The sequence below is a fragment of the Eupeodes corollae genome, chromosome 1 (assembly GCF_945859685.1).
Source record: "Eupeodes corollae chromosome 1, idEupCoro1.1, whole genome shotgun sequence".
NCBI classification, from domain to species: Eukaryota; Metazoa; Arthropoda; class Insecta; order Diptera; family Syrphidae; genus Eupeodes; species Eupeodes corollae.
The window spans coordinates 307,123,437-307,142,637 of record NC_079147.1 but is presented as its reverse complement, the minus strand read 5'-3'; the positions used below and the strand labels follow the sequence as shown (position 1 = coordinate 307,142,637).

General features: G+C 30.9%; 1 protein-coding gene across 1 annotated transcript; it reads right to left on the bottom strand.

Annotated features, from left to right (window-relative positions):
* Window positions 1–208: 208 nt before the first annotated feature.
* On the bottom strand, window positions 209–18,122 carry LOC129942526 (uncharacterized). The gene is made up of 3 exons (XM_056051506.1): window positions 17,649–18,122; window positions 1,721–2,992; window positions 209–1,107 (listed from the first exon to the last, which is right to left on the bottom strand). The coding sequence occupies exons 2-3, from the start codon at window positions 2,540–2,542 to the stop codon at window positions 523–525; spliced, it is 1,407 nt and encodes a 468-aa protein (XP_055907481.1). The 5' UTR covers window positions 2,543–2,992; window positions 17,649–18,122; the 3' UTR covers window positions 209–522.
* Window positions 18,123–19,201: the final 1,079 nt, after the last annotated feature.

The window sequence follows — 19,201 nt, the reverse complement described above, 5'->3', positions numbered from 1 at the left end:
CCAATGCGTATCAACCAACATCAATATTCAAAAAAAAAAAAATTCGTACTGAAATTATCGGTTTTCGAATTTTCTTCTTCATTTCTGTCAGTTAACTTTTAGACTTCACTTCGGTTATAAGAAAATTTTATAAAATTGAGACACTTACAAATTATTAACGATTTTATGTTTTTTTAAAATGTAATATTATTTTATTTACACGTATACATATTTTATTATGACATTTTATTTATTTATAAAATTTGAATGTACAAACTTACAATTAGATTAAATTTGATATTAAAATTGTTCTTTTAAAATACATAGAAATAATTTTACATGCATTAAAATTTGATTTGAACTTTGAAACACTTAATTACAATACTGTTTATTTAATTAATTTTAATTACAATTTGTTTTTTTTTTATCTAATAACACAATTTGTATAAGGTACTAAATTGTTTTGTAGCCTTAGACAGCTTATATACTTTCCATACGCCTCATTGAAAACTCTCTTTGCATCCTTTTTGTGTTGTGAGTCCCTCAATTTGTGGTAATTTTGTTTGCTCGGATGTTCTTACAAAATTCAAACAATTCATCGACCATATCGTACTTAACCAAGTCGAGAACAATTCCGGTTAGGCGTCTTTTGAATATCGGCAGCGTCTTCTCATTTAATATCTCAAACTCTTCCACAAGAACTCTGCTCTTCTTTTCCATTTCCGAGACAACGTTATTGTTTGGCTCTTGATTTTTATCCTCGGAATCGGATCCTTCGGAGGAGAGTTCATGGATCGCTTCGGACACCTCATCTAGATCTGGTAGATCGCTTGAATCGCAAATAAAAAACGGCACTGAAAATATTGCCATGCAGAAACCGTACGGGCCATAGGTCTTGAGCTGGCTATCGAAGACAGACCTTGGGAATATGATCTCGGGGTCCAAATTAAAAAGTCGCAAGTGGTCGGAAAGAGTCCTATGATAAGTGTCCATGAACTCATCAAAGTGTTCATCACGAAGCGCCTTTTCAGTGCAAGCAAAGAGGTAGTGTACAATATCTAGGACTGGTGAGGCGTATCTAGACATCTGGAAGTCGATGAGTTTTGCTTCGATAGGGTTGTTACGTTCCTGAAAAAAATTCAAATCATTTATATTTATGCTAAAAGAAGTGCTCTTCTTGTGATGAAAAGTGAATTTTTGAAATAGAAAAAGTTCAAAAAGTCTCAAAGAATGCCTTAAATAGAAGATAACAGTTATTTGACTTTTTGAAAAACAATCTAAAAGCATTAAAATTTGGCAAAATATAGCAATTAAATTCTATGCTAATCGCACCTAAGTCATTGACTGTTGCATAAACTTCTAGAATTCTTATCGCAACGCAAAAGCATTTTTTCTAAAATATCACAAGCCTGCAACGGCGACTTCGTTATCATAAAACCATGAGAACCATGATAAGACGTTCCATTCACCGGAATTCGGAAGATCTCTTTTTTTTATTAATAAAAGAAAAGAAAGAACACAAACAAAGCTCCAGCAAAACTCAATCAAACTAGTTTCTTGAGTGTATTCGCCCCTTGAAGTCTTACGAAACTATTGTCTTTTTGTTATTTTCATCGATAACGCAGTTTCTACGATGTGCGCATTCTTATCAAAACTAGGTTAAACAGTATTTCTACCCCTGTGAAGGCTTAATCAATGCACATTAAATAATATACATAAATATGTTAATGTTAGTACTTACGTCATAACGATAGAGAATGTTATTGTTCCAGAAGTCGCCATGACAAATGACCGAGTACGGTGCACATTCACCCCCATCGACAGCTTTTAAAGCGATTTCCTTGAATGTATCCTCGAAAATTTGCACAACTTTCAAGAGTTCTGTTCGATTGGAACGGTGCTTATCATCGGCGATCATTGACTTTGTCCGTCGAACATATTTCTTGGCGAATTCAATTGTTACTTGATCCATGTTGGGTGTGTAGAGGTTGTCATTGAAGCGTAGTTCCCCGATGAGCTTTTCGAATAGCTTTGGTCTCTTTGCCTGGACGACAAATGACATTGCGTGATATTTTGCCAGAGCTTTCAAGGCTGTTATGGCTAGATCAAAGGTTGGTAAGTTCGATCGGGAATTTCTGCCGAATCCTCCCTCAACCAGATCCTCGAATATGAAGAACTCCTCGAGGTTCTTGAGCGATGCGTAGTAAACTTTTGGCATGGCATTGAAAGCTTTGTCCGTTGGGATTCTCTCTTCCTCCTGGATATCTTGAAAAGCTCGCAGAACCTGGTTGTACATGAAGAACTCACGTTTGTAATAGTCCGCCACCCTCATGTGGATCCTGCGGGCCTCATTGGAAGGGGCAATCTTTAGCACGCAGTAGAATGGATCTCTTGACTTTTTGGGACAACTGATCTTGGCCTCCAACACCAAACCGTATGAATTCTCACCGACGCCCGCCAATGGACTCGTCTCCAAAATATACTTGCTGTCGAAACCTTGTTCTTCGACAATCTCCTCTATTGCTTCCAGCAAACCCGATGGTAGTACCTCTGAAGTCATCATTTTTCTGACAGTTTTTGATAGATTTCCTTATTTGCAGAATTGTGTTGTCTTTCTAATGGTTGAACACTGACTGATAGCTCTTCGAAACATCTATAAAGCTTTTATACACGTTGTGCTTAGATTCTATTATTTTTTTTCACTAATCTCAAATATCTAATACTGATTTAGCGCCAATATGTGACGGCGGCGTATATCAATAACAATGCACTTAAGACCGTGAGCGTGTAAGAGCAGAGCAGGGGTGTGCTTTTGTGAGTATAGTTGCGAAAGCTTGAAGAACTTTTAGAATAAAGCTCTTTCCATGAAGGGTATTAGAGCTATCAATTCCAGTGCACTCAGATACCAAGGTGGGTTGCGTTGCGCTACGCGTTTGTAAATGCAATACTGAAGGTGTCAATCTGTCAATAGTGCTCGCTGAAGGGTTGATGTTGACGCGCAATTCGAAGCGACCTACAAATAGAGGAAATTGTAATATTGCACTCGGTAAAGTAAACTTGTAAGAGGGTTGAATGAACTTATAAGATTAATAATAAATTGTTGTGTACGTTAGCAAGGTCGTTTGATGTGGGAACTTTTTTTCAGTCTTTTTTTTTTTGAATGTGTGATGTTTTGGTTTGGAGAGGATTTTGAACTCAAGCATTTCGTTGAATGAATTAAAGCTTTTTTTTTAAATGGGTTTGTTTGAGTAGCTTTGGGTTTGGGTATGATACTCTGTTTGTTTACATTTAGCGAAGAAACGATTGTAAGGTGAATGATCGATTGAAGGTCAGTGTTACAAACAATTATGATGTAACAATTTGTGAAAAATATTTATTTGTAGATTAAAACGAGAATTGTTCTGTGAATAAAAAAAAGGGCTGTTGGAAGTAATTTGAATGTGAGTTACGTAATTTCGGAAAATGTATTTAGGCAAACTAATTATTTTTACAGGGTTCATTGAACTTTGTAAGAACACATTAATATTTTTGTTTTGAAGCTGGAATAATATGTTATGATGCATGAATGAAGTCACGTTCGGTAAGAAGTTTTTTTTTTGAAAAGGCTTTGGTTTGTTCGTATGGACTTAAACTTTGAAAAAGTGAGCGCTTAAATATTAAAAAATGGAACCATTTGATAATTTTAAAACTCTTTGAAATGGTCTCGGTTTATAGAATTTCTCCATTTTATTATCTTGAATAACTGAAAAAAGAGAACCACAATATTACAAAGAAGAGTTTTAAAGATCAGTTTTGAAGTAAAAATATCTTCATCCAATGGAGTTGTGATTAATAATTGTACAATTTTGTATATTTTCACCTAAAAAACCTTTTTAACTATTCTTACTAGTCTTATATTTGAACACAGTGCGAGTTTTATTAAAATAGCAAAAGGTTTGACGTTTGAGAAGAAATACCGCTACACATATTAGTCTTAAAGTTTTTAAAATCAGAATGAAGAAAAAAATGGAGTGCATTCTTGATGTGCGGCTAAAAAAAGAATATTTAAACTTAAAAGAGTAACTCCGAAATTGATAACAAAATGAGAGGCATTCCTAGACGTAAAAGTATTACGGTTGGGGTAAGAATGAAAGACATGAAACTTGTTGCGATGAAACCGTCTTGGTTGTATAAGGCCCGGCTTCCAAAGCTAAGCCAAATAAAATATTTACATTTTTGATGAAAATTTTATTTCCTTACAAAAGTTTATATTTCGACATTAAGTTTACAAAATAATATCATTCAAATGTCACAAAGCGAATCTTTCAAGGTTATTTTGAACCACTGTTTTCACAGTTTGTTGTAACTATTGATTGCAAAGGACTACATTCATAACGCCTCCATTATTTACAAACAAGCTCAACATTTTACTGATTGCCCGCATGACTGTTTTCGTTCGTTTAATGATCTTTTTTTGTGGGGAAGAATCAGCTAATTTTATGAAATTAAAAATGACAACTGAATTTGACAGGTTATGTGTTTATGTTAACAAGCTTCCATAAATGAGTACCTCAATAATTGTATAGAAAAGAGGCTGGGATGCGACCCACACTGATAACTAAACATAACGTCTGTCGATTTGTCTTGCTTAAAAGTTTGTCTATATGCACTCGTATCAATTTTTACCACATTTGCGTAATATTTTTTGTACATTTTATTTTTTATGAAAAAACCGACAGTTGGATTTTTATATAAAAGTTACTGAATATTGAAAACAATATTTTCTGTGAAATAAAATAAGTTTGAAGGCAATATTTTTAATTTTTGAGAAGCTATTTGTTTTTTTTTTTAGAGTTTTATTTTTTGTAAAAAAAAAACTTTCAATTCGAATTTTTTCAAAATTTTATCGAATGTTGAAAACAATATATCTTAAAAGATAAAATTAGTTTGAAGCCAATATTTCAAATTTTTGAAAAGATATTTGGGTCGAAAATCAATTATTACCAACTTTTGTTATTTTTTTAGGTTTTTATTTTTTGTACAAAAACTGTAAATTCAATTTTTTTGAAAATTATACTGAATGTTGAAAACAGTATTTTTTATAAGATAAAATTAGTTTGAAGCCAATACCTACAATTTTTGAAAAGATATTTGGATCGAAAATCAATTTTTTCCAACTTTTGTACATTTTTTTTAGGTTTTTATTTTTCGTAAAAAAACTGTTTATTCGATTTTTCTCAAACTTTTTCCTAATGTTGTAAACAATATTTCTTATAAGTAAAAATTAGTAAGAAGCTGAAAAGAAAAGTTTTTAAAAACTTTTGTTAATTTTTTTCCGGTTTTTAATTTTTGTAAAAAAACTGTTAATTTGATTTTTTCAAAATGTAACTGAATATTGACAACAATACTTTTTGAAAAATAATAGTAAATTAAAGCCAATATCTCAAAGTTTTGAAAAGATATTTGAGTCGAAAATCAATTTTTACCAACTTTTAATAATTTTTTTAGGTTTTTATTTTTTGTAAAAAAAACTGTCAATTCGATTTTTCTCAACATTTTTCATAACGTTAAAAACAATATTTCTTATAAGATAAAATAAGATTGAAGCCCGAATTTAAGTTTTTGAAAAGATATTTGAATCGATATTTAATTTTTACCAATTTTGAGTAATGTTTTTTTGGATTTTTATTTTTTATAAACAAAACTGTCAATTCGATTTTTCTCAAAATTGTATCAGATGTCAAAAACATTATTCTTCGTTGCACAAAATTGTTTTGGAGATGAAATAATATTTTAGTCTTAAAATTTTGGAGGTGATACATTTTTTTTCAGTTTTTTTGATTTATAAAAAAATCGTTAAATGGAATTTTTCCAAAAAAATATATTTATTTGGTATCACGTTACAGTTTATTACATAAAATTTAATTCAAGTCTCTAGCATTTTTGGTTCGTAAGATATTTAGGGTTAACCAAAATTTGGACCTTTTTTTCAAACTGCTATGGTAAAAAAACCACCCACGCAATTTTCTTGAGAGCCCTTTCTGCATCTTTCTGCCTTATTATCTGTATAACAAAATTTATTTGAAATCGACATCTCTTCTGGTTCTTGAGCTATGAACAACGAAAAAAGCGTCGCGAACGTACGGACGTACGGACGTACGAACGTACGTACACACGCACGCACAGACATCTTTTTAAAAATCTTTTATTTCCACTCTACGGACCTTGAAACTTCGAAATATGTCAAAATTTTCAATTTGACAAATCGGACCCATTACAATAACTTCCTATGGGAAGTTAACAATATGAATGAATTATTATTTTTATTATATTATTATGCGTTAACCAGGGGAACCCGAAACTACATTTGTAGAAAGAAACGCTCGTATATTTATGTCGAAACATTCCTAAAATTGATATTGATCTATAACAATAATATTTTATTTAACATTATTAGGTCTCAAAATATAAATTTTATAATTAAAAACAATAATTATCTTAACAAGAAATCATCCAATACATTACCAAATAATTCGATACAAAAGCTTCAAATAAACCAACAGGTGACGTTAAAAGCTTCGGATATAAAAAACAATAATACCTATGCACGTGGGTTCAACGGTTGAACCAATTCACTGAACTATGCTGTTACGGTGTCAATGAACCTAATCCTAATCACTTCAAAAATGTCTCGATATGATATCTCATATCACAAATTCCACAAATCGAAAAAGCTTTTTTTGCGATGCAAGTAGGCACAGCAACGTGTTCGATGCGAGCCCGAGACCGAGCCCGAGCAAAGCCGATACCATCAGAGACCAGAGAACATGAATCAACAACATGATTTCTATACCCAACAGCGAACCTACATTACCTATAAACTGCTTCAATGTTATGTGCCTCTGCCTACATATGACTACATTTTATTTTCTTATCGCTAATTTGCACTAAAAGTTCATCCACCTTTTGACCATGAACGGCTTGTTTATTTATCACTTAATTTGTCTCATTTTTTTAATGAAAACCCCCAGCACCCGACCAGAGTTAACGCCAGACCCACTTGATGACATAACTTGCATTTATTTAATTTCCTTGTTCATCTTGCACACCACCTTACCGTCCGTAGTCGTCGTTCGGTTGTTCGCCATCGGTGCTGTCAGCGTCATGGCACACTCGACGTTGTTGCCGGTGTGGCAAAAAGCCACATTCATCTTAGCACCTGTCATCGTTGTATAAGTTGAATGCACTTTGTGGCTCGTGGGTAGGATTGTGACGTATGTGACACACTCAACCCACTGATTACACCAACAACAAACGCAATCATTCCTCAAAGTGGCTCTGAGTGACCTCGAATCATAATATGTTGATGGTCGGCAAGGCAGAGCCACGAGGGGAGATCTAAAAGGAGTGAGCTTTTTATAATATTTATTCTAATCGATTCTATTTGCGCACGATCGCATATTTTAGTTTCCTGAATTATAGATAAAAGTCGCGAAAATAAATAGAAATGATATCATACATATTTTTTTCTCGAAGAAACTGCTGCTCGTTTGCAAAAGTTAATGACATTGCAATTGAGTCGACCTTGAGGTAAACTACATAACAACGATAAAGTAGGCACCTCCACCGCACTACCGACCGCGCAGCGCGCGCCGCGCCACCGCGCCACCGCGCAGCATTTGTGCTATGTAGTGTGCTGTCGCTGTTCTGTGCTGTGCTCTGCGCGGCTCGGCTGAAGGAGAGAAGTGCAGAGAAGGAATTTTTGTTATTATTTTATTTATTGTGCATGGGGCTTTGGTGTCGGTATCCAACAATAAGACGGAGTCGGAGAGCTTTTGCAATGTAGGGCAGTAGCCCAGTGGGAAATCGAGTCACGACTCATGCTTGCTATACGGGTTAGAAGAAAAATACAAAACGTAAACAATAACTGAAGGCGGAAGTAAAACTCTGTTTCTGTGGAATTTGTAAAAAGCTTTTTTTTTAATTATTCTGATGTACGTAGGTCTTGTAAGTTTGATGCGAATGAGCAGAGGATTTCGTTTTTTACGATCGGTATGCATTTGAAAGCCAAAAACGATGATCAACAATTAAGGTTTTGGAAATTATAATTTCCCTTATGTTTTTTAATGTTTGTTTTGATACAATTCGAAAATCTGTTCATCACGTCAGGTTAGAAACTGCTTTTTCAATGTTTTTCCCATCCCTGAAATGACTTGCACACAGGAATGGTTGAGAGTTCTAAGTCACTAGGCCCTAGTTCTCTACGAAAATTTGGCCACCAAATTTATTAATTTTTATTTATGACCGCTTTTTTCACATCCATAACAATGAGCTTCTTTAAAACTAAAAAATTGTGTGGAGAATATCAAATGTATGAAAAACTAAAAACTCGAAACCGTTTCAAGAACTTGTCAAAAAACTTGTTTTGTAGAAACTCAATAATATAGATGTTAATTTTTTCTGAAGACACATACCTTTTTAAAAATCCTTTAGCTATACTATACAAATCTTAAAGGAGCTTTGAAGCATGAATACCAAAATGGTTTTTAGCAGAAAAACCCAAAAGTAAAAGTGATATAAAATCATTTAAGTTTGAAAGAGTTATTCAAAACTTGTACGCAGACAAGAGAGCAGTGGCATGGAATGGAAAGCAGGTATCTGAATGGTTTCAGAAGCAGTAGGGAGTAAGACTGTAAGGGCTGTGCTCTCAGCCCTAGCTTGTTCGCATTATTTATAAATGACATCACTGTCGCATTACCAGGAGGTGTTACGAGTAGATATGCTGGAGAGGTCTTTAAAGCCTTACTCTTCGCAGATGATATAGTCTTGCTGGCAAACTCACAGCAATCCTTACAGCTTATGATAAATCAACTTTCGGAATACTGTAGACGATGGAGCTTGGTAGTGAACCTGAGCAAAACCCAAAACTTAAGTATGGAAAAACACCTCAACGAGAAACTTCTTAAGGCTAAATCCGCGATTAACGTTGAGTGGAAAGAATGTTTCAACAACAAAAACATTAAGCATAGCAGTAAATATAAAGTTTTCGAAACAGTATCCCCATCAATCCTCTTTTACGCAGCCCAAGTGTGGGGAGCAAAGAAATTTGAGACGTACGTTCGTACGTCCGTACGTACCAGAAGAGTTATCGATTTCAAATAAATTTTGTTATACAGATAATAAAGCAGAAAGATGGAGAAAGGGCTTTTAAGAAAATTGCGTTTGTGGTTTTTTACCATAGCAGTTTGAAAAAAAGGTGAAAATTTTGGTTAACCCTAAATATCTTTCGAACCAAAAACGCTAGACACTTGAAATAAATTTTATACAATATATTGTAACGTGATATCAAAGAAATATATTTAAAAAAAAATCATTTAATGGTTTTTTTTTATAAATTAAAAAAAATTTGTCACCTCCAAAATATTACGACTTAAATATTATTTCATCTCCAAAACAATTTTGTGCAACGAAGAATAATGTTTATTACATCTGAAAAAATTTTTCCAAAAATCAAATTGACAGTTTTTTTTATAAAAAATAAAAATCAAAAAAAAACATAACGCAAAGTTGGTAAAAATTGAATATCGATTCAAATATCCTTTCAAAAACTTGAGATTAAGGCTTCAAACTTATTTTATCGTATAAGAAATATTGTTTTCAACATTCTGAAAAATGTTGAGAAAAATCAAATTGACAGTTTTTTACAAAAAATACAAACCTACAAAAAAAATTAATAAAAGTCGGTAAAAATTGATTTTCGACTCAAATATCTTTTCAAAACTTTGAGATATTGGCTTTAATTTACTTTTATCTTTCACAAAATATTGTTGTCAACATTCAGTCAAATTTTTAAAAAAATCGAATTGACAGTTTTTTTTACAAAAAATTAAAAACCAAAAAAAAAATTAACAAAATTTGGTAAAAAATGATTTTCGTCTCAAATATCTTTTTAAAAATTTGAGATAATGGCTTCTAACTATTTTATTATAAAAAATGTAGTTTTCAACTTAAGGACAAATTTTGAGAAAAATCGAACTGACAGTTTCTAACAAAAAATAAAAACCTTAACAAAAAATGTATAAAAGTTGGTAAAAATTGATTTTCGACTTAAATATCCATTCAAAAATTGTAGATATTGGCTTTAAACTGCTTTTATCTTTCAAAGAATATTGTTGTTAACATTTTGTCAATTTTTAAAAAAAAATCGAATTGACAATTTTTGTACAAATAATTGAAAACCTAAAAAAAAATTAACAAAAACTGGTAAAAATTGATTTTCGACTCATATATCCTTACGAAAATTTGAAATATTGGCGGCAAAATTATATTATTTCATAGAAAATATGGTTTTCGATATTCAGTAATTTTTATATAAAAATCCAACAGTCCGCTTTTCATAAAAAATAAAATCTACAAAAAATGTTACGCAAATTTGGTAAAAATTGATACGAGTACATAAAGACAAACTTTTAAGCAAGACCAATCGACAGACGGGATGGGAAGTTATCAGTGTGAGTTGCATCCCAGCCTCTTTTATTTTATTTAGTGAAATCATTTTAATGTAAGGACTTTGAACAGTTTTGTTTCGTAGAAACAAGGTTCACATTGAAACGAGGCGATATGTGGAAACCGCACACCAATTCAAAACTTGGTTAAATATTAGATCCGTTTGCGTACCCTCCTAAAACAGTTCAATTCTACGAAAAGATACTAAATTTGACCAAATTCTGCTCACGTAATCAAAAATTTCGTAGTTTTTTGTAAAAGAGAGCGCTCACTTGAAAGTAAAATATTTCCTCAACCTACGAATTTTAGCCCAAGAAAATTTGAAAAGTGCCAAAACTGATAGAAATTCAAATAAATTGCTCGCTTTTATTGTCACTTATAAAATTAAAAATTCTTTTCCTAAAGAACAGCAATAAAGATTTCAATTTTTATTTTAAATCAGTTTAATCAAGTTTTTTCATAAAAAAAATGGACCAGCATGATGTTGCAGTGGCTGTTTTAATTTATCCATTTATAAAAACAAATAAATTCTAAATACGAAATGAAATAATGATGTCTCAACATTTATATTTGTTAAATATAATTGTGTTAAAAATTTGTTGTTTTCCCGTTCGCTTACTTTTTTGTAGTTTTTTCTTTTTGTGAGAGAATACTACCCCCACTCTTTAAAATATATCTTTTTACCAATTTTTGTGCAGAAAGTACGCGGACGGACCTATTAATTATTTCTTAGAAATTGCATTTAAAACCCTTAAAAAGATTGTATTCCTCACACACCTTCAGCTTTTAACCGATGATATTCCCCAACAGGTCTGTGTACCGAAACGTTGTTTTTTTTTTTGTTAAAAAGAAAATTAGGGTTGTCAATTTTTCGAATAGTCCATGGTTTTTTTTGTTTCACTACATAAATTCACTCGGGCGTATGCGTACTTTTTTTATTTTTATTGTTTTATATCTTGTAGGTTTGCACCATTTTTGTTTGGTCATTCATAATAAACCACAACTGCCTCAAATCTCTAATATGTAGATATTCAGCAATGACACAATTATTTGATCCTGTGGAGCTGGGTAAAATTAGGCCATTTCTAACTTACTTTTATTTCTAAATTTTAACATACTCGTAACTCACTGGTCAATAAAAAAAGTAAGATTTGAACCTGTTTTCAAACCAAACAATACTTTTCTTAAGGTTTTCAGGTTTTTAACATATACTTCATAAAAAACTCAAACATAATACAGTGTTTTTAAAGCTGAAGTAAAACTCAATATGATTCATAACAAATATTGCAGGATGACTTGGAAAAGTGTAAATCTTCAAGTTATACCACATCATTTTAGTATCTTATTTAATTTCTGGAAATTCTCTTTACGTATGTAAGAGTTTTTAATGCAGATTTCGAATCTGATCTTCTATTTTAAATATCTTTTATACCGTTTTTTGAAATTATTTTTTATGTTTCAATTGCAACAAAAAACAACTTTATAATTTTAGATATATAAAACGTGCATTATATCTACAATATCTTCTTTTTAATTTTAAAAATTAATGTCTCAAAAACCTGATGTAGTTAAGTGATTTTGGAGTCGTATTTGAATTGAGGCTATCAAAACTCAAACTGCCATGAGCCAACAAAACAATTTAACTGCCATAAGGAACCTCTTGTCTACCAATATAATTTTTCGATAATTCTACATTTGAGTCGAATATTTATTTAAAATAATATATTACGCAAACTCAAAAAAAAATTTGGTATCTTCGTTTTTTCCTAAATTGGAATTGTAATTTCAAAAAACAACTTCAACATAAATCCAAGCCCCTTAATCTTAATCGAAAAAAGATAGACAAAGAAATAAGCTTAAAATGTGATTCTAATTAATTTAATTTTCATATGTTGGATGTAAACTTAAATGACCGAATTCCTTTGTAGCTGAAACCAAGGTCGATTTCATACAAAATATCATTATTTGACATAATAACATAATAACCCATCAAACTATTTTTTTAATGCAAATAAAAGAGCCAAAACCCAAACTGCGTCTTAAGAATCCAAAGAAAATACTAATCTCATGTTGATATAATGATTATTGTATATTTATATAAAAAAGCTGCGCAAAATAAAAGAAATAAATCTATAACGCATTTGTCCTAACCATAAACAAACCAACATTAACATTAGAAATCCTCGTGTTGATTTGTTTGTATTTTTGTTTGCTTGCAACCTTGAAAATCTCTAAGACGCATTTAATGTTATGATACTTTTTACAAATAAATTATTCATTAGCACGTCCAGTTGAATTGATTTTAATAGTTTGGTTTGGTGCAGTTTATGATGATTTATTTTATAAACAATTAGAAAAGAAAATGATGTTAGAAATGATATGTGGTCGTACGTTCCCAAAACTTAAGATCGGGTGCAGACATCAACTCAACTGAATAATTTTCGTTTTTACATATTATGATAACAACAAAATTTGCAGAATAAAATTTCTGAAAAATGCAGTAGGTGATTCTTCTTTAAACAGCAATTCTAAAATCTGAATTTCGGTTGATCTCAAATGTATCGTGGACGGATAATGTTAGCGATTTTGTTAAACATATAATTCCTGATAATGTGATGTGTAAGTGTAAGATGAAATAAGTTTTAACTTAATGGTCCACATTTGTCTAGTTCTTTGACAACTTCTTAATTTTGTCTCTGCTAAACTAAACTCCGCTTTGTGTTATTTGCAGTCAATTTAAACCCATTTTAAAACGAAATGTTTAGCTGGTCTTAACTGTTGAAATCGTCAAGAAAAGCTAATTGAGAAAAAATCAATCAAGATTTTGATATTTTGTTGGATCTTGCAAATGGTGATACAACCAGCAGAAGGTTCATGCTATTTATATTAAACCCGAATTGACAACTCTCAAATGGATTACGACGATTTATTTAAAAAGTATCAATGCGATAAGGATACTGTCAAGTTCATAAATAACCTTATAAAATTGAAGATCAAACTTAAATGAGAGATTTGGAAATATCTGCAAGTTTCCAAGTCTTAACACTACTAAGATTGTTCGCTTGGAATATTCAGCAAAGTGACATAAGTAATGAAATGACACTTTGTGTCACATAAATAGGCACAAGTTTTTTTTTGTTTTTTATTTGAAAATATTTTCCAATCCTTACGTTTTTTGGAAAAAAAAACACATTTGGAATGAAGAGATATGTATTAAGATTATATTGCAAACAAAAATGTTGGATTAAGTTGAAGTTGATCATAAAAAGTAATTGTTTCGTTCTAGAGATCTAAATTTACCTGTAAGACCCTTTAAAGTAAAAAAATTACCCAAAAATTTATGGATTAGGTAAATACTGATTTTTTTTGAATGAATTGAAATAATTTTTAGTAATGTGTGCTGCTCTTGATTTCTGATTTACTTCAAGTAACCTGTGGTGTATTGATTCATAGAGTGCTGAAAGATAATTTTGCGAAATTTGGGCCCCAAGACCGTTTTATGGCTTCGATAATCTGTTCGGATTTTTGGCACCGCCGTCCTCCTTCGTAGACTTTTTTTCTTGGAAGACAGAAGAATATGGGTAAAAGGTTTACATTTTGCACCTGAATCCAAGCTTTTATTGTCGGTGCGGTATGTATCGGTACATTATCTTGTGAGGAAGTCTATCGTTGTCCAGTAAATAATTCAGAAAACTATGGAAAAGCTTGTTCCAGAATTGATTTGTAAGTGATTGCCGTCATTTTAGAGCATTGAAAATTCAGCTCTACGGTCCCGTAATAGGTGAATGCTTCCCATACCATTACACAGCCACCTTTGCTGTGCAGTTTTTGAAGATAGATTTATTCGTTTCTTAAGTCATGTATATAGCAGCTTTATCCATCAGGTCCGTACATTGTTTTTCATCGGAAAATACGACAGTACGCCAAGCTCCATTCCACTTAATGTTATTTGTTGGAAAGTTTAGGTAAGATGGTTTTTCTTCATTTTTTAGTGTCATATATTGTCTGCCTTCTGTATCACCTGAGCAACAGTCGATTCACCAGCATTTACCATATCTTCTACTTTGAAAGCTTTGAATTTGAAACAGCTCTCACTATTGCCCGTTTTTTCTGAAATCATGTGGCTTTCTTAGTTCTTTTTTTTGTAGTTTTTTCCATACCTCTTGAGATAGTTGTATACAACAGTTTGCTTCAAAACGGTAGTATAGCCGAGATTTCGGAAAGCTCGAAGTTGGCCTATTTCCTCCTTGGTTAGACCCTTACCTCTATAGAGGTATACCGATACTTCTTGATTCTATCAAATTACTCGTACTTAGCTCCCAAACAAACACGCTAATAGGTAACTTAAGATCTTGTCCCTATTTATGTGACACAAAAAAGCAGGTACTTTTTATGATCTTCTTCGGAAAAACTGCCAAAAAGCAAAATTGATTTGCAATATAAACTTAATACATACCTTATTCATTCCACATTTGGGTTTTTTTTTTAAAAGCCTAAGGCTTTGAAAAATAACGTCAAAAAAAATCGAAAAAAGCTTGTCCCCATTATTGTGTCACGAAGTTTGCCAAAATAAATATTTTGTCACACCTGGCGACTTTCGTGTAGTTCCTCAACCAATAGTCAGCAAAATAGTTTAAGGAGTTCAAGGAAATTTGTTCTCCAGCTACCGCAATTTATTTTTTTAAGTGAAATTGTAATAAATAGAATATACATAAGTACGAGTACCTTAAAACTATTTCAAACTAAATAGAGCCGCCAAATTCTTTATGAATAGAAGCTGTGTCTAACGTGGATGTTAAATTCAGACTCTAGTTCAATTAGGCTTGGGTTTAAAATTTGATTACGAATATATCCCAATACATTTACTTCCTTTCAAATTTTAAGAACAATTCAATTGACATTTTATACAAAGAAAAAAAAAAAGATTTCAAAAATTATTCCAACTGTTAAGTGATAATAATTATTTATCGACTCCAATGTCTTCAGAAAAAAAATATAATAACGTTGGGAAAAATTGTAGATCATAAACAATTAATAATAATTGTAAATTCGTTGAAGCCCTCCAATATCTCTGATCGAATATCTCAAAAGCTCCATCTTAAATTTGAATTGCATTCTTTTTGAAGATATTTCAATGACAATTTAGCTTATTTTACTAAAAAAAATCATGAGAAAGGTTACAAAAAATTCAATGGAAAGTTATCAGCCTCTTTTTATTTAACAATTTTAAATAAGGTGCTAAAAAAAACTGTATGGAAGTCTATCACAATTCTTCTCTGTATTCTGTTATTAACTTCCCATAGGAAGTTAATGTACTGGGTCCAAATTTTCAATTTGAAATTTTTTGACATTTTTCGACGTTTCAAGGTCCCTAGAGTCGAAATAAACAATTTTTAGAAAGATGTCTTTGCGTGCGTGTGTACGTACGTTTGTACGTCCGTACGTCCGTACGTTCGCGACGTTTTTTCGTCGTCCATAGCTCAAGAACCAGAAGAGATATCGACTTCAAATAAATGTTGATATACAGATAGTAATGCAGAAAGATGCAGAAAGGGCTCTCAAGAAAATTTCGTGGGTGATTTTTTTACCATAGCAATTTAATAAAAAAGGTGCAAATTTTGGTTAACCCTAAATATCCTACGAACCAAAAACGCTATAGACTTGAATTAAATTTTATATAATATACTGTAACGTGATATCAAAGAGGTATATTTTTTGAAAAAAATCCATTGAACGGTTTTTTTATAAATCAAAAAAACTGAAAAAAATGTGTCACCTCCAAAATTTTACGAATAAAATATGATTTCAGCTCCAAAACAATTTTGTGCAACGAAGAATAATGTTTTTGACATCTGATACAATTTTGAGAAAAATCGAATTGACAGTTTTTTTTATAAAAAATAAAAACTTAAAAAAAAATGATTAAAAGTTGGTGAAAATTGATTTTCGGCACAAATATCTTTTCTAAACTTTGAGATATTGGCTTTAATTTACTATTTTCTGTCAAAAAATATTGTTGTCAACATTCAGTAAAATTTTGAAAAAATTAGAATTGACAGTTTTTCTTACAAAAAATTAAAACTTAAAAAAAAAATTAATGAAAGTTGGTAAAAATTGATTTTCGACTCAAATATCTTTTCAAAACTTTGAGAGAATAGCTTCTTACTAATTTTTACTTATGAAAAATTTTGTTAACAACATTAGAACAAATTTTGAGAAAAATCGAATTGACAGTTTTTGTACACAAAATTAAAAATCTATACAAAATTTAACAAAAGTTGGTAAAAATTGATTTTCCACACAAATATCTTTTCAAAAATTTGAAATGTTGGCTTTAAACGTATTTTATCTTATAACAAATATTGTTTTCAACATTCGAAAAACATGGTAAAAAATGATACGAGTACATATAGACAAACTTTTAAACAAAACAAATCGACAGACAGGATGGGAAGTTATCAGTGTGGGTCGCATACCAGCCTCTTTTTCCTATTTATATTTCAATCATTGTAATGATTTATAACTGCAAGACGATATCACATTGTTCACAAATTTAATATTGAATTGTTAAATTAAACCCACAACTTTTGTCTAGGAAACGACTAAAAAGTGTTAAGCTGTCAAATTGAATAATTACTTACATATTGTAAGTATTTCTGGCTTTGAAGGTAACAATGAACTCAAAAACTATTCATCTTATTTGGGCAAATTAGAATTAAGCAATAAACAAATGTCTTTCTTGGTCCCTCTCTTTAATTCTCATCATACTGTTTAAAAAAATAGTCTTTATATTATTTATATTATTATATAATTTATCTCATCAAATTAACTGTTAAATTTAATGGTATAAAAACCATAATTTAATTTTTGACATTAATAGTTTGACAAGTTGACAATTTCTTAAAATTTTCATTCCTAAATATTTCCAAAAAAAAAACTATAGTGTAGTTCAAATAAGTTGGATCGACTGTTACAAGCTCCCTTTAAATGCACAATCAAACAGTGGAATCTTTTCTTTCAAACGAAACTATTTGCTCGAATTTTTACAAATGTTAGCGAACTTTTTGATATGCTCCTCTTCTTGAAAATTAAATTTAATCAAGTGTAATAATTAAATTTCCATTGATGGACCATTGTACATATTTGATACCTAATCCAAATAACGTTTAGAGAATGGAACTTACCTTATCTGTAAAAAGTCACTAGGTACACCCTTTGTTAGAGAGAAGTCTTGTCTCACTTATTAAACAAACAGTAAAAGATGCTACTAAGTTAACAATACGAGTACACATTGATTAGGGCTTCGCTAAGACTTCCCAGAATTACTGACCCACATTTTAAGAACAAACATTAAAGAAAAAAAAACTTTTATTTTTGGACACGAGACTATAAAATGATTTGATGGATGCCTTAATAAAAGATTAAACTACGCGTTACATTGCCGAGTGATGTGATTATTATGGGAGAATCTTTTATGAACGTCACTATTTATTTAAGTATGCAAATTGCCCTTAAATTTGTAATCTTTATTCCGTTTTAAATTTAAATATTGTGCAAGAACAGAGGCGAAGGTAATAAAAAAAAAAAAAAAGTTTAAAAGAAATACAATAATTTATAAAATTAAAATTAAATTAAAAAGAAACAAGAACATTAAGCTAAAACAACGGAAAGGCAACTGAGTTGTTAGCTGCTAATTCTGTTAGCGGGACCCTTTTATAATCCAAAAAATAAAAATTGAGTTTTATTTTTTGTTTTTATTTTTACTTTGGTTGCAGAAAAAGGGAACCAACGAAATTAAGAAAACTAAGTATGTCAATATGTGTGTTATCCGCATATAAATACACACTTTAACACACATACTCTAACAAGATTTTAAAGTAAATTTTTTGTCAAAAATCAGCGTTGCCGCAAGCCTTTATTAAAGTGTTACAAAATAAATTTAAAAAAGAACAGAAGCTACAAAATAGTAACAAATCTGAAAACATATTTGAAAAGACTGAAAAATAATTTTAATTTAATAATGTTCCTTTGTAGTCCTGAAATGATAGTGTTTAAAAATCTTTGTTTAAAATTAAAATATCGAGAAGTAACTCATTGATGAAGAAAATGTTTTAATTATTTCCTTATACCTTACAATTAAAAGGACATTTTCCATAAATTAATAAAAATTGATTCTTGATGAAACGAATTTAAGAAAACGTGAAAAAAGTAACATATGTATAAATAAAATTTAAGAAGAAGTTTAAGTTAAACAGTGTGGCAACGCTGCTGTCAACAATTATATGACGAATACCATGGACGAAGTGTATGGTCAAAATCTCTTTGGGCGAATGATGACGGTTACCTATAAGATTGTTAAGTCTACAAACAAGAAGTGTTGAGCGAAATTTTAAGGCAGGTAGAGGTAGAGGTGCAGCTTTTGTTAAGAAGAGAAATTTTTGGGAATCACTTGACTTAGTGAATTTAATGCGTGAGAATAGCACGTAATAGGGGGAGTGTGGAAGCACATTGTAAATTAATACTTCCTGGAAATTGGAACATACCATGGAAAGTTATAGTAATTGAAAATTAAGACATTTAAGGCTCCTAAAGTATAGATTCATTATTTTTTTAAATATGTTCATTGGGTTTACCTTTACTTCATCCACTTTAAATAAATTTTGTTTATAGATAATAATTCCAATTAGCTTTTGGTTGAACCTTAATAACTCACGAAGCAATACTGACTTCAATTAAA